Consider the following 17,645-nt stretch of genomic DNA (forward strand, 5'->3'; position numbering starts at 1 on the left):
TTGAACACTGAGGGTGTTTTCTTTAGTTTTTGTAATAAATACAAAATTATAGCTGCTATGGACAATTACAATTTTAAAATAACATTAATCATAAATTTAAGCATTGAATATACACTTTGCACATGATAACAGCAACTAAAACATTCATTTAACTTAAATAACAATATTAGAACTAATTTGTATTAAACAAATATTTGTATTACAATTTTACAACAAACAAAATAGTGTACCGAATATCATTATAAAGTTATGAATTAGATGTGTTACTAAAATGTTGTTACTAACTAATGATATTAAATGAAATAACAATACAGTGCTAAATATTACCTTCAAAAAGTCATTCGTCCCAATCATAAGGATGATTTTGTTCGATATCGGATAAAACTTCTCTTTCACTCTCCTATGGAGGTCGGATATAGTTTGACCGCTGACGCAGATTCCTATCCCCCAGATGCTGCAACAAATGCATAAATGCAAATGTGCATATATTTATGTTAGTCATAAGAGACAATCTAAACAATACAATATAAAAACACATAAACTAAATTATACACTAATGGATGTTAAATTAAATAAAAAAAAGTAAATTAAACTGCGGTCTTATCCAACTATGTGGATATTACTTTTAGTACATTACACGTATTCTCAAATGCGTAAATAAAATTAAAACTTACAATTTGGTGTAGGCACCCTCCGAAGTCCCAACAGCTGTTCACCGAACCTACAGAACTTGCTGTCTCCAATCAGCTGATGGTCTACCAGTCCTGGTTCGTACACTATATTGTGCGACGACGTAGAGAAATTGGACACACTTCCACTCTGCAAAATACATATCTTTAAGTAAATTATTGTTGTCTTTAAACATGCTTGTTCAAGATCACAATTCTGCAATTATCATCCTTAGCAACATTAGAGCTAAATCATTAAATAGTTATCTAAACAGGTTAATAGCGGTAATAATACATTATAAAAATAAAATATATTACACTGTTATATGTTAAAAGTAAATTACATTAAACTCGCCATATATGTTGAATCGTGTTTGCGCTTACATGGACTACTCACTTCCTTGGACTAAATTAATTTGAGTTTAAAATTTCTTAGGCTAAAATTTTATTTGCGGTTGACTTTAAAAATATTTAAAATTTTAACAATAATAAATTTTTTTTTTATTTTGTAAGCAAAGTTTCAACGCGGATTGAGTACTGAACATTTAGATGATAGATGCAGATAATTAACGTATATCTTTTTTGTTATATTTCCCCATTATTATAATTTAACGGAAACATGAACATTTATTCCGTTAAACACAACTATGACTTTTACCACTCTGGAACTGAAATAACGGACAAAAAGTAACTATGACGTTACATACATTAATGTTATAAGGACGAAATTACAATAACTACAAGAAATTAATGTAAATGCCAGAAACGCAACACATTTAGTTCTCATGTCGGTTGTGAGAGAACGAATTATCCTAAATACCAAACTAAACGGTTTCCTTCAAAACTTGGCAACACATAAATAATATATACAGAATTAAAATCTACAGAGTGTGATCAAACCCGTAGATCTTATTATTGTGTTATCCAAATATAAATAAGTGCTATTTTTCAAAAGATAGTTAGTTGTGTGATAAAAACATTTGCAAAAAATATATGATAATAAACTATGTTATTTTAGAAGGAGACATGAATTACAAATGAGACTGTATGTATAATTCTATAATAAGAACAATTGAGAATAATTGTTTTAACCGCTACAGAAATGTTAGAGTAATTTTTGTATACCCTAATTATATGTAAGTATGTTTAAAAAACAGCAATACATCTTTAAACAAAATCAAATTTAAACTTTTTTTTAAATAAAATTTTGAAACCACATCGTACAAATACTGGATCGTAAGTTAATATATTATTAAAATGACACCCAGTAAGAGTAAGGCTCCAGAACCCTGATGGAACATGGTACCTAACAAACTCGAAAAACGTTACAAAAAAACCAAAAAAAGGGCAATAGCCTCCGGAAGAAGTGGTTTGACTTCAAAACAAAACGACCTCGACATGGGAAGCGATCTGCAATTTAAGTTGAAGTTTTTCGGAAGAATCTTTTAGTTTAACTTTTTTCTCATTTTGTTTTCCCAAAGTAGGTGGGTGATGTAACATGTAATATTTTGTACAGAGTCTTAGAGCAGAATGAATTTTTTAATTTTGAAACAAAGATATTTTTAGTTTAATGACATGTTATGATCTTTATTTCTTCCACCTACAATTACACAAACTCAACGCAGGAGACATCAGCTGGCTCGACTGGGTAAGACACGGAGTATCAGGATAAATCCGCCGGAGGTCGCTTAAGGGACTAAAGCGCCTTACAGCGGACGGCTCAAGTACAACATTAAGTAAGTACGCTGTGTCTGGCGGACTGGCTTTCTCGGTCGGAGTCTGTGAGTCTCTCAGTCGAAGTCGTAAAGTCGGAGTCACCGTCCCCTCTTAGCACGCGATAAGGTGCAAGTCCTAGACGTAATAGGTACTTATTTTACCTGCCAAAACACGTTTTTGACCGCACTTGCCTAGTCACTAGCGATACGATAAGTACATGAGATTACGTACTTAAGCTGCTAATAGAAGAATATGTTAGATATGAAATATAGCAATAAATTAAATCAGTAAGAATGGGACAAAATTGTATTACTAGTAACGATAAGTTTGAGTTTGGTTTTTATATAGTTTATCGTTTCTTTTCGAGGCCGCTGGGTCGCTTGACGTACGTTTTCACCAGCGTTCCTTAGTTTCGAGCTAGGCACGATTTCGAGCGAACTAGTGTTCGCATTTACTTTTTATTTAGTTCAGCGTTACTTTTCGAGGCCGCTGGGTCGCTTGACGTACGTTGGCACCAGCGTTCCTCATTTTGGATCGTCAGTTGAACTAGCAACTGTCGTGTTAGGGAACGTTTAGGTAGGAGAACAGTCACCCTAAAGCAAATGCTGACGCCTTCCCTTTATTTCCTTTCGTTTTGTAGTCGGCGATGATGAAAGCCTGTTGTTCCGTTGAACATCGGTGCTGTTTTTGCTTCGGCTTTTTGTTTTACATTAATTCGGGTCTGAGCTGAACTTGGAAACAACCTCTCCCGTTCTAAGCCTGCATTTTCTCCTCTCGGCTGTTCTATCCGGTGTCTTAGGGTTATATAATACTATAAACTATCTCTGACCCGATTACACGTTATAGTACCATATTTCTCGCCTCTATCTTTCGTGTTTTTTTTTCTAGGTTTGGATAAGTTATTCAGTACAATTAATTTATATGGATGAATCTCGATAAACTAATGAGGTTATAAAGAATCAAATTCAGTCTGTTAAAATTAAATTTCTGTCTAAGATATTTCCGTTATTATTCTGTAGTTTTCCGTGCGCTCCGATCAAGAAAATGTATCAACGAAAACCAATTTTGGTCATACTTATTATAAAAACCTAAAAAAATTAAAAGTGCTTCATTTCACTGATTACTATTAAAATTCTAATTCCAGCAGACCAAAATTTTGAATATCTGTAGTGAAAATAGTGTAACGCATTGGAGTACAACACATAACGACACATAAAAATATAAAAATTAACATATCCTTGCCTGAGCAACGATTTACAGTAACCTAATAAAAAGTTTTAGAAAAAGAAGAAGAGTCTATCATACTAGTACAAAATGGGGTATTTTTAGATGATATCTGAAAGTTACAACTCACATTAAAACAGCTTATAAACACATAAAACAAAAATTGCAATCATCTCCCAAGTTAATTCCGTTAAAGTGTGCGTCTAATAGATCATGTCATGCAGAATTGAGTTAAAATAATTAACCAATTCATATGTATAGGAAACAAAAGTTATAAATTGGAACCAGTACATTAATAAGCATAACTGAGAATAGGACTCAATTTGGGGTATTTAGAGTCATGAGATAATATTTCTTTCATAATTATTTTCGATAATATCCCGTTTGATGTCTCTTTTCGGTGTAAAGGATCCAACTTTTTCTCACTCCCCCTCCAATTGTTGAGTACAAAACGAACTCCTTCAGGTAACCGCCTCTCTAACTGTTCAAATTCAAAACAACTTTATTCAAATAATTTGTACAATTACATTGCAAAGTATACAAATAAAGAACGGGATCAGTCATATTTTATTTAAAATATTTTTTTATTTCCATAAATTCTTCAAATGAATATAAAACTTATTGGTTAAAAATATTTTGAAGCATTTTTGAACAATACATTATTTTCTATACTGAGTAGGTCTTTTGAAATTTTATTTGCACACTTAATTCCTGCCGAGCTTAAATTCCAACGAGTGTTTATGTACTGCCAATTGGTTTCTATTTCGAGTAAAGTACTGTAGTCGTGACTTGACCCTAATCGAGGCAATTTGTAAACATTTGATCTGACTATCATTACTGTTTCAAGTTTAAACATTCCGTAAACGGTTAAAATTCCTAATGTAGAAAAAAATAATCTTTCACAGAATTCCGGACTTTCAAATGTAGTACTATTCTAATTTTTAATTTTTTAACTTGCAGAATGCTTTGCAGATTTTTATTATTAGTGGCCCCACACAACGCAATACCAAAGGTTATATGAGATAGTATGAGGGCATAGTAAACGATTTTTTTAATTTCTATTGAGCAATATTTGGACATTGATTTAAGAGCAAATAATCCGAAAGGGATCTTTTTTGCAAAGTCAAAATTTGCTCATACCAAGTTTGTTAGGTTCCCATCCAAAAGGTGCGGCTTCATAGCACCTAATCTTTTAGCACCTAATCTCATACCACCTACAGAAAAAAAGTCGTCATTTAGGTGCTGTGATATTAGGCGCTATAAGGTTAGGTACTGTGCAACGATCCACGGTTCGTTTAGGTGCCGTGAGACTGTTTCAAGTTTCAGTGTCACAGCACCTCTCGCTTTGTTCCAAAGGGGCCTTGGTGGGGACAGAGGGGATGGAGGAGAATCCAACCTTGCCCCTCACCCCGCTCCCGACGACCCGTCATTACTGTCCTCTACAGTAGGGCGAGCAGTCGACATCACACGGCGAGGCGACCCGAGATAGACAATTGTCTCCTCGCACAAGAGAAGGGTCCGTGCGCATGGCGTGCGGCGGTTGTTGATTACAACTAATAATGGCACCAAATATGATTTACCTTGAATTTGAATGAATGTTTAGGCCAAACCGCAAATCTTGCACATAATCCAATAATGTAAATTATTTGTTCATCTAATTTCATTGTGTTTTACATTTTTATATAATTTTTTATCGTCATTGGAATTAAATGTGTTCAAATCGTATATTCCGTGCACTGAAAACCGGTAATAATTTGCATTCAAATCTATATAAAAATAGGCGAAGCCTTAAATCATTCATCACTTATTCTGCAATTTCCCTACGTCAAAGTAAATATTTTATACACGTAAGTATCATGACTTACATAAAAAGCAAATCTATTTGGATTAAAATGTAACATCCTTAGGGAATTTCAACCATTAGAAGAACTATAATTTAGCTTTTTAACCTCCCAATGTTCTATAATAGTGAAATTTGACTCACGAGTTTTATACTTTCAGCCGAAAAATCTAGCTATTTCATGCGAAACTGCTAGATAAGTGTTATAATGAATACAAGTACTGTACATATATGATGTTTTTGTGAATCAAATACGAGATTACTTAAAATAACCCGAACGATGTTAGAAGCATTGAAAGACTCGACAGAGTGTAACATAAGTGGTAGCGCACAGACGATTCTTCTTTATCTTAAAATCAATACAGTTCTTATTTAGACCAATAAGAGCATATGCACCAAGTTTGAAGTCACTAGGGCCTTTATAATAAGAGTTATCGCACAGACGGACGCACAACAAACCATTTCAATAAAGCCTTTCGATTCTTCATAAAGCGTTAATAAATAGGCGGTTCTTTACATTGCATTAAAAAACATATTTATTTTAGAATTACTATATAAAGTTATAAGTCAAACTGCAATTTCTATAATTCATTCCATAAAATAACGAAACTAACCTGAGCATTTTATAGTAAAAAAAATCAAACTGTACAAAAATGGATTATATTAGTTTTTAATATTTAACTCAATGGTGTTCTCCGTGTTATCAAGATGAGTGATTGTGTCGTTTGCGACGATCTTCTGCCTGATGTGAGTGAACATGCTGTTTTTTCTCAATGTAAAACAAATCTACACTTCGTGGTTGCTGATATTTTAGAAAGCACGTGGAATCTCATGGGACAATAGTACGTCGTGAATCATGGAAGTGTAAGAACTGCTGCTCAGGTAAATAGCAAAAATAAACAATTATTAAGGACATTTTGGCCAAATTGCAAGAAGAAGTTTTGTCAAAATGGAGGATACCGTTAAGGCTCAATTTGAAAAATATGATATTACTTTTAAGAAACAAATGGATGAATTTAAGGAGCCCATACAATTTTTTTTCTATTTATTATTGCTTATAAATTTGTAATGCTTATAATTACATTTTTTTGTACCTATTGTTAATGCTGATTTATTCTAAGTATAATTATAATAATCTCGTGTTATACCATTTATTAGATTTACACTGCTTTTGGCTAGTTTATGAATTTAGTTTAAGTGAAGACAATGTTATGGAAATATGAATTGGACAATGAACACTAAGATAATTGTAATTATGATTCAACTGAACTCCCGCACGCGCGGCTTGAGGTGCACTGGGAGGTAAATTTTATTTATATTATGTATTTTTAGATAATAAAGAAGATTGAACTTTAACTTGAACTTGAAAAATTGATTTAAGAATATTATTTTAATATTCTATTAAAAAGTGCATATTGTTGTCTATCAATGGCATGAGTATACATTTTAAAAAGGTGAAGATGTCTAAATTCTTTCAATCTGGTTTATGGGCTTATATGAAATAATATCCATAGTACGATTACAAATAAGACCTACATATTACACATAAAAATGAATCACAACATATTCTTATTTCGACAAATTTTTAGTAATCCGTTGAAATGTTAAGAAATGTTATAAGAAGAGGTGGATCAAAATAGTTGCCTTACAATTTGAAAACTATTCTAATATTGTTTCATAATCGAATTTTAACTGAGTATTTAAAAGTTGTTGACACTCAGTTCATGTTCGTAAAACAGGCAGAAACATTTTAATACAAATTAAATTTCAGAACGGTGCTTGATCAGTAGATACGTAGACAGCAAATTTTTTTTATATATATATACTAGCAGTTATATATATATATATATATACTAGCAGTTACCCGCGGCTTCGCACGCAATTTTCTGTTGAAAAACTGTACAATATATCTATGTATTCTTTTTCTATAACATAATAAACAGTCTAGAGATAATCGATAGTCACTCAAAGCTATTCCAATCTCCTGATCCAATTTAGATTTAAGTTTAAAGAACAGAGATTTCGGATCCTGAAGTCGTAAAGTGAAACAGTTTTTATAAGATTAGTATTTCCCTCCCACATTCCATGTTAATTTATTGACGTTCTTCGATGGCTTCAGTAACAATAAGAGTTAGCCTTTTTATCCCAATGACGAAAGTGTATCGTACAACTAAAAAATTGCTGCGGTCAATATGGGTCTGTTCCGGTCGTTTAAATTCACCCCCGGTCTAATCTATTTATAGTTCCACAATTGATTTATGCTGTTGCGCTAACCAAAACAATGGTCTCATATGTTGGTTTCGGAATCTAACTTAGGTTAAATTTTGATGATTAAGTGATTTTGATATTTTTAACCGATCGCTAAATATGTATTAGGGGTATATGCTTCAAGTATTAGGGCAATATTATCTCCATTTGCTTTTCAATAACTACAGTAAAAAGGCCATACACAATGTTAAAGGAACTAACCAGATTAGATTACGTTATGTGCAAACATTCACAGCTTTATACAATAAGGTAGTTGTTATAACAGCGTATAAATAGCATTTCTATTGTATTAGATGGATATTGATCATTGGCGCAATCTAAATTTAAAATTAAATAACTTCGTATTTGCAATCTACATTACACTACTGATTAAGCACTTTACAATAATATAATATTTACTCAAATCCAAATGTAAACACATGTTTCTGCCTCTTCGATAAACTTCAGCTGAAAGTGTTAACAGCTACTCTAAGTGTTAATTCAGACCAAAAGCTATACCGGTTCCAAATTTCAGCACAATCCGTATAGCAGTTTCGGCGTGATTCGAGGACAAACATCTTAACATCTAAACATACAAACATCCAAACATCCAAATATCCAAACATTCAAACTTTCGCATTTATAATATTAGTGGGATATATATCTTATTACAGATTGCGCCAGTAACGCACTTATAAGAGCGTGTCTTGTTTTGGCTGTTCAAAGAAAATAACAACTTGTTATGAGTCTTTATAAAAATTATTAATCAGCCTGCTATCTCTGAATTTTGGTGTATTGGCGCGAATATCTCTCTTAGTAATGATTGCATAACAAATTTAAATTAATGTTTAAATTACATTGTCAAAGCTGAACATTCATAGATTAAAAATGAATGTATGAGACCATGTTAAACAAGTCGTGAATCTTAAAAAGAGGATGAGGACTATTAGAACATTACTTGAAAAAACTGAGAACAAGTATACAGTAAGGCTTCAGAAGACCCACATAACATGACATACAGTGCAAGACGACAACATCAAAACGTATATTAACACTTTTGTTGCTGGTATATACTGAGTGAGATCGACTACTCTCAGTCCTCCCACTGCGTCGTAAGAAGTTTGCCGCAGTCTACTTGTAGACTGATTGGTGTTAAAATTAATCTTCCTGATTTTTGAGGATCAAAGTTATTAATTGTTTAGGACGTAATCTCAATACCTCTTAAAATTTTCCATATGATACTATTAATAACATATCCATTTCATTGTAATCTATTTATACAGGATGTATTACATAGGAAAGAAATAAAATTTTATAATGTAGAACAAAAATAGGCTTTCAATCTCGGTTTTTTACTGTATATAAAAAATTATAATTATCAGAAATAAACTCTAATTATTGCCTGGCTCACTTGCCTACATAACGGGCATTGGAGATTAACCTGGCAACCATGCAGTGTGTCTCAGCACTCAGTGCACTGGCACAAGTCACAAGGAAAGACCACATGTGTAGACCTTTGAATCAGGCACACTGCACAGTTACGAGGCACGCAGCAGGAGTGCCTCGTGAAAAATACAACAAACATTGCAATTTGTCTTCTGAGTAATTATAACATGCCTATTTTGTTTTTTGTTTAATCTGCAATGCTCAATAACAATATTATATTTATTTCTGCTATTATATTTATGCAAGTTGCTAGTCAAAATTAATGATGACATGTTTTTTGTAATATACAACACTGAGTCAAAAATATATAAATTTATAAAAGTTTCCACCAAAGCTTAATAAAAAGTGGTTCACTGTGTTCTAGTGGTTGTGATTTTGTTATTATTCTGATAGCTTTGTTTTTCAGGATAATGATTTCATTAATTTTAGCGCTATTACCCAATAATATTAGGCCATACCTTGTTATTGATTAAAAATAGGCATGTATGCAGATTTAAAATATTTTTCAGTAACACAATTTATAATACGTCTAAGTAAAAAAATTACTCTACCAAAATATTCCTAGAAATTTAGCACAAGAAAAGAAATAATTTGGTGTGTCAATTGTAGGGGTTTGTCGTAAAATAAACAAAATGTTTTGAGTTTTGACTTCATTTAGTAAAGATCCCTTTGATCTAAACCACACTGAGGCTTTCTCAACTGATTCAATGACAAGAACTTGTAGTTTGTCAAAGTTTGTATGGATATTCTAAAGAGTTGTGTCGTTAGAATATAAAAGAGATTTTAACCTAACAACGGTAGGAAATTAATTTATATATAATAAAAACATAATAGGGCCCAGGACTGACTCTTAGGTACAACAATCCCGATCGCCAAATTGTTGGACCGATTTCCATTAATAGAAACAAACTTTTCGCCTGCGGTTAGATAAATAGTCTTTAAAGAACTCTTTAAAGCCGGATTCCCATTAATACCGTAATAGTTAAGTTTTAAGGCCCTGCTCAAGTCAAAATATGTTACCTGAGCAAAGGCTTTAATCTCAAAAGTGTTTAGGACCTCCTTAATTAGTGAATAAACTGCATCAATGGTGTATTTACCTCTTCTATTGTAATAAATTTAGATTGATGTTATTTTCCAGATACGCAAAAGGTTCATCATGTAAAACAGTTTCTATTATTACAGGACAGGTAAAATTTATACTGGGCAATAGCTCTCAGGGAAACTCCTAGACCCTGTCTTAAGAATCGGGCAGATATACATATAGTTAATGGGTTCAAAAACGTATGGTAAATTCGTTAAAATATATTGTTAGATTTGTTATAAATGTCTTTGCTTTCTGAGTTTTTAACTCTTTTGACAGCTTTAATGACCTCATCAATTGAGACTTCTACAAAGATAAATGATTTTCTTGAAAAATATGGTAATTTCTTATTAAGTTCATTCTATTAACATGAGGCTTTTTGATACTACCCTTTATTTGGTGTTAACCGAATTGATAAAACAAATGGTTTAAGTTACCTGGAGTGATATTTATTGATAATGTTGATTGAGATGCTAAATGTTTGTATTTTCGTTTATCTGCACCGAAAACGCTTTATATTGGCGTTAAAAACCTCTCCCCAGGCCTTATATTGGTTACTGCTATTTTATATTTTTGCGACATTGTGAGTTCGCATCTTCTACGGACTTTTTATAACATTTCTAGAGATTTAAATAGTTAACACGAAGCCTGTCACTAGTAGAAGGTTTTGTCGATTTCTCCAAAAACAAAAATTTCTTTCATTTGGTCCAGTTCCCCACTATACCAATAATTTTTATTTCGACCTTTAATCTCACTAACTGTGGAACGTTGTTTTTTCACTGTAGAGTAAAATGTTTATTTATGAACTGAAATGGAGAAATATGCATGAACGAGTTTTTGGGTAGAGAATACTCTTCCATTACTAAGTACGACATTCTGGTTTGTCAGATCATCAATAGAGGATTCTGAAAAAATTAAAATAAAATGTGTCACTTGTACTTTTGGATTTAGCAAGCCCATTACGATCCGAGAAAGAAAAATAAAAATGTTGCATGAAATAACCTGATATAGGCAGACTAAAAAACATTATCAAGACAATGGGCTCCCCGAGTTTACAAAGGAAGTTTACAAGGAAGTAAGGAAGGGAAGTTTACAAAGCAAAACGCAGTTTTTTTTATAGCGGGCACTACTTCCATGAAAACGAGTAATCTAGGTTTATCTTCTTTAACATACGTTGTATAATCAATTTATATGACGAGAACTCTGTCTGTCTGTGTGTGTGTGTGTGTGTGTGTGTGTGTGTGTGTGTGTGTGTGTGTGTGTGTGTGTGTGTGTGTGTGTGTGAAATTTAAACTTTTTTCGGATAGCGGGAAGATGAAAAATAATAATATACTTTTTCTAGGGTTTGCGATTTTATATTTCAGTCGCTATGGTAGTTAATCTTCATAAAGACGCTATTGATTTTCTGTGAAAGTTATGAGGCATGTGTGTGCCACATTTTATGTACATAGGACATAGGGAAGGTCTTCTAAGAATTCCAAGTCCATTTCTACCCCTATGGGTGGATTATATTAATGAAAGATGTAGTTATTGCTATGTATAATGCACTGTATAATTCAAAATAAATATTTAAAACACCTAGGAGCAAAAGATGTAAGGCAGAAATTACAGGATGGTTTACTAGAAAGGAGTCACTTTAGTTCAGACATAAAAAAGTTGAACTTCTAGTGACAGTCAAGCTCCACGCGATTGAACTAATATGGGCTTAAATTAATTTACATATCGCAAAAATAATAAGTCGTTCACTATTAATTCTATCACAAAATTTGTAAAGAAGCTTTGGAAAAGACTACGCCTGATTGTTGGATGAAAGTTGTAGAGAATACAAAAATAGTTATTGATAACGCTTGAACCAATGAATGATTGCTGGGGGAGGCTGTAGAGAGACTACTAATATTTTGACTGAGGGACAGAAATTCGTCGGAAGACTGTGTCAGTGAACATGAGGTAAACAGTGAAAATATAACACCGATAACAAAGACGATGGTGATAGGATTATGGAAGGTATTTGGCCGCTTCGCTTTGAGGAATATTAATTTCCCTCAAATTATCTGTTAGTGAATTTACAAATATAAGTTTAATTAAATGTTTGTTTTGGGTAAATGGATAATTTAATTGCCTTTCCTTAAATTAATATATTTACCAGAATCATACAAGCGTAATTTAAACATTTTCCTGTTGTGGTTTGTGTGAAAATAAAACTGTCGATATTTTATTTTGTGATTTTGGCACACGGGGCAAGTTGGTATGTGTGTTTCATTAAGCCATAATGTAGTAAGGTTCCGGCACAGTTACTGTGTACCTCGCTTGTTCTGCACCCTCACTCATAAGTAAAGACTATTAGTAATAAGCATTGCGTGATTTATAAATAAATACAAGTCTAATGAGTTTCCGAAAAAACTTGTTACGCCTTTAATTATTAACTTAGAACTCTGAATTATCAGTATGTCGTTCTTTAAGAGACATACAACAAATGATATATTATATTTTTAACTGTAATTATTTTTGAATTAGGAGGAGTTAAATTGGAGAAAGCTTAAAATTAAAAGAAAACTGTGTTTTCTTCATATTTTTGATTATCACAATCAATAAACATATCTAAAATATCTCACTTTCGCTATAATATATAGATTAATACTACCTAAGCCGTCAAACTTTTTCAGATGTAATAAAGGGGTATATTTTAATGTGGTAGACGTTTTAAGTGAGATGTTTAGTGTGTGTGAGAGAGGTCGCCGGGATCCGGTAAAAATAACATAATATGTCATAATATAAATTCCTAAACGAAACGTGCACCGCCTTCAATTCTTCCGCCGAGCGCGTTAATGCAACCCGCACAGCACGTGTCAATAACCAACTCAGAGCTCTCCTCTAACCACGCGACTCAACGGACTGTCGCCCACTGGCCACGGACAGTGGTGGCGGCCTACCCCTCCGGCGATCCCCACACGAGCTCCTCCCGTTTGTGTTCAATGGGGTGATCGTGACAGGCGGAGAGAAAAAGTGGGGATGGAGGGGCCCCTCCTGCCAACTAGAGATAGCCCGCGTATTAGAATAGTGGAATAAGCAGTCCGCGCGTTCTCGCTCTGTACTCCTCTGAATTTAATAGAGCCTGGTGGTGTAATATGTATATGTATGTATATGTATAAATGTAATATATATATATTACATTTTCAAAGCTGGATGCTGCAGGATGCAGCGCAATTAAATTTATTTCATTGAACTGTGATTTTACAACGTAATTAATGGCAGGCAATTACTCTTGTCTACATACAAATAAACCAATACAACGGAGTATCGAAATACTAAAAAAGACGTAAGGAAGTCTAATGTAACAAAGTAACTTCGTTACATTCAGTGGCGTAGCTATAAAACATTCGAGGGTGGATTAAACATCCAGGAGGATTAAAAAGAGCCCTACTTAGCATAGTAGTTAAAGAATTTATCTTCAGGGTCTCCAAACACAAAATCAACAATTATGTTGAGTTTTTTAATTGCATCTTTCGTATTAAAATGTAAACCAATAAAATTGTTTCGTAACATTATATTTGGTTCATTGCATTTTCCAACTGCCTTAATCAAATAAATATAATTTGTAGGTTACATTACTATTAGTTAGAAATTATTCGATAATTTCCATGTACTATAGATCAGATCAGCATTATAATCGCGTACGCCAGACGACACAAAATGACACTTATCAGGCTTGGTCGAAGTTGCATGCACAATTTCAAGTCTATAGCTTATTTCTCATTCTCTATATATCCAACAAATAGACAGAGAAATATATTGCTATTGCTATAAGTTAAAACTTGATCGTAATAATTTGAGGTTATTAAAATATGAATACTTAACAAAGTGTTTCAAATACTAAAGTTCTCAAAAGAAAATACGATAAGATATCAAAGGACATGCCACAGAAAGGAGATATGAGTCAACCAATACTGCAACCCTGCACCTGGCGTAGAAACGCTGGCTTGACTTATCACTAGTTTATCATATATATATATATATATATATATATATAAGTAGATAATAATATGGGGTTCCTGGCGCACTTTCGGAGCCGACCGAAAAGCAATGTAAAATACTGTTCAATGTACCATAAAGGAAGCTGAGAAATAACACAGCAAATCTCAATGAAAAATTAACCGAATCTACAGTCGTTCGTCTCCAAAAGCGATCGGTACATTACTATCTACTCTGTGGAATGAAAAATTAACCAAATCTACAGCTGTTTGCTTCTACTTTCTTAAGCTGTGCTTTGTAAAATGTTGTCAAATCTGCTACGAATAAAGGATTTATCTTAATAAAATTTAATCAATTTAAAACATTTTTACTAAAAACATACTGTACTTTAATAAAAAACTTTTCTACTAAATAAACAACATGAACTCACCAAAGTCTCTACAATTTCTAGCATTAAAACAGTGCAACAAAGATGAATTCAGTGAATTGCCGGTTTATTTTCAACAACAGTTGATACCGTCTTCGATACTTTCCTTAAATGATACAGAATTCAAAGAACTTGTAAAGTCTTTTGCAGAAAAAATGTCTAATGGAGTGTTTTACTATCGGCAAAAAACTAAAAAAGTAAGGGATTACATATTTAATATAATTACGAAAGATATTGAAAAGAAAGTAAAAAATAAACAAACAGAGAGTTTTCATCGTTTTTTTATGACATTTTTCCCATATTATACGTTCTTTCAAGATAATCAAGACTTAATTGATGAATTTCTTAGGAATTTTTGTGAGTATCAAGATTTATCAACACAATTCATTAAAGGGCATTATAGAATTTTTCTTATAGAATATAGCCACATTTTGTGTGAAACAAAAGGTATTACTGTAGATAATATTCCATGTGATTCCTATGAAGAAAGACACCAACTATGGTTATCAAAACAGTACTATGACGTGGGGAGGGACTGCAAGTTTTAGAGTTAAGACTTTATTCTACAAAGTTAATTGTTATAATTTCTTTATCTTTAATAGTCTTCTTTCCAGTAACAACCAAGTGTAATTTTTCATTTTTGTTTAATTCTTTAATCTTTTTCTCATCCAAAACAGTCAAAAATCTGTTCGGTAAGTGTACTTTACAATCTTCCAACTCGGCAATTATTGTAAACCCGAATTTATCTTTCATTTTCTCCAAATTCATGATTTTGTACTTCTTTTTTTCTTCTAATTCATTCAACTTCTTATACTCTTTAAACTTGCATTCACCAATATCATTTAACTCTTTCAAGAACTCCATTTAAATAGAAAAAATTTAAAGACGGAAATGATGGAATTTGCTAACAATCACTCGAGAAGTCGGGGAGAATGTGAGTAAAACCACATTCTTTTGACGAGGTTCTTCATTTAATTTCTCCAAATGTACTATAAAATCATCAAAGATTTCAGGCTTAAAATCGTAATCAAATTCAATATCCAAATAGTGAAAGATTATAGGTAAAATCTTCTCATAATAAAATGTGTATCGATACCTACAAACCTAATGTATTCTTTGAAAAGGAAAATAATTTTTTCAACGGTTATAAGAGATAAGTAAAAATTTTTATTCTGTTTTCTAAATTCTGTAACAAATTTTGTTTGTTTTTCATCTCCGTATTGTAATTTTATAAGCAGATTATTCAAATGTGTTAGTTTATTTCGTAATTTCTTAGGTTTAGGTCTTTCGTACAAAATTAAATTACAATCTCTACAAACTAAATATTTTTTATCAATAATTTCTCCTCTATTACAACACTTGTAACAGTTGGCATTATACTCTTCCATTTAAACAAAAAGATTTTTTGTTATAAATGGAGATTATGGAACTAACTCTGCCGAGATATAAATTTTTCAACGCAAATGTTTATGTTTATATTTCAACTACCGAGATAAAAAGAAATGATTTTATTTTATTATTCAACTATTTAGGATATTTTGTCTATGACTACAAAGATTATTCCGGAAGAAATCGAGATTTTTCATCAGCGAAAGAGTATATTTTTGAAGTTTTAGAAGGAATGAAAGAGAATAATATGAACATCATCAATTATTGTAAAAGACAAAATGAATGATTGTGTCTTTGGTGTAGTGTTGTTAGTGTGCGTGTTTGCGCTATGGGGAATCACATCACATTCAACTTCTACGGTGTCTATTGTTTAGAGACTTGGCCCTGCACTGCTACTGTCCAACCAAGTTAATGGCTAGGAGCTGTAATTCGGGTCTTAGACTCTGGAATTTTTTTTGTTCCCAAGTCTCATTTTTCTTTGGTAACTACTGTGTAGAAGTTGATGGAGAGATACAATTAGGGAATTTGTGTCGGGTGTTTTGTAAGTGTAATGTTGTATTAATGAATGATGTGAATGATGAATGTAATGAACGAATTAAGGAAGAGAAGGAATGTACGAATTAAGGAAGAGAAGGAATTAAGGAATGAAGTGGAAAGGTGAGGAAGCAAATGGCGCGCCAACCACAGTTGTCATTACTCGGCTTGTTCTATAGTCATTACACTATGGCCACTCGTGTAAAGACTTGTCCCCAACCACTGAACGACAACCATGTCTTCCTCAATAAAAAGCGCGCCTGAAGCTCTGGGATTTGAACCCAGAACCTCAGGCTTTGAAGGCAAGCGTCTTACCAACTGAGCTACGGAGAGTCTCGAAAGTTATAAGCTATATCTCTGCTATATAAGTTGTTCAATTAGGAGTGCTAGTTTACAAATTTATTAATAATTTTATATTTCAAAAACCACTCAACCGATTTTAATGAAATTTGGTACACATATAGTAAATACTTAACTCTTTCGACTTAACTTATCCATAAGGGTGAAATCATCCCCTATTTCTTAATATTCATAAAAAAATAAAAAAAATTATCAGAAAAATCTGAAACTTCAAAAACAAGCGAGTTCAACTTAAAATTTCATGAAAATAACAAAATTTTCAAAAACTACCCCAATCATCCCTTATCTTAAAACTCTTATATCTCGAGAACTATTGGAGCTTTTTTGCTGAAATTTGGTATATAGGATCAGTAAATATTAAAGTATTTTTTAAAATCATAACTTCCGGTCCAACCCTTAAGATGACCTTGGAATAGTTTTTTGTTAATATCATCCCCATTTTTTAGGATATTCTTTTGAAATTAAAAATGAATACTTATATCAATGTTTTTAACAATTCTGTAAGGTTTTAAAATTATCCGATGAATAATAGTGAAAATAACGTGATTTTTACTGAATTTCTCTAATATCGTTCTTAATCACATCATAGGCTAAAAATTTCTCAGAAACCACAACCACATAACAAATCGCGTTTGTAACAGCTTTTTGAAAATCCATATTGATAATTATATCGTTCTTTGAACCAGAAATATTTGTCAAACTCTTTGTTGTATCAATGACATAAATAGGTCTATTCGCTAAAAA

At 32.4% G+C, this 17,645-nt stretch overlaps 1 protein-coding gene across 1 annotated transcript in view; it reads left to right on the forward strand.

Annotated features, from left to right (window-relative positions):
* Positions 1-17,645, forward strand: part of LOC124371664 (protein gustavus-like) — a 49,104-nt gene that overhangs the window by 7,682 nt on the left and 23,777 nt on the right. Inside the window, exon 3 of the mRNA XM_046830002.1 lies at positions 687-793. Within this exon, the coding sequence (XP_046685958.1) occupies positions 687-793 (107 nt within the window). The remainder of the gene's footprint in view (positions 1-686; positions 794-17,645) is intronic.

Source organism: Homalodisca vitripennis, unplaced genomic scaffold (genome assembly GCF_021130785.1).
Source record: "Homalodisca vitripennis isolate AUS2020 unplaced genomic scaffold, UT_GWSS_2.1 ScUCBcl_1758;HRSCAF=5789, whole genome shotgun sequence".
Taxonomy (NCBI): Eukaryota; Metazoa; Arthropoda; class Insecta; order Hemiptera; family Cicadellidae; genus Homalodisca; species Homalodisca vitripennis.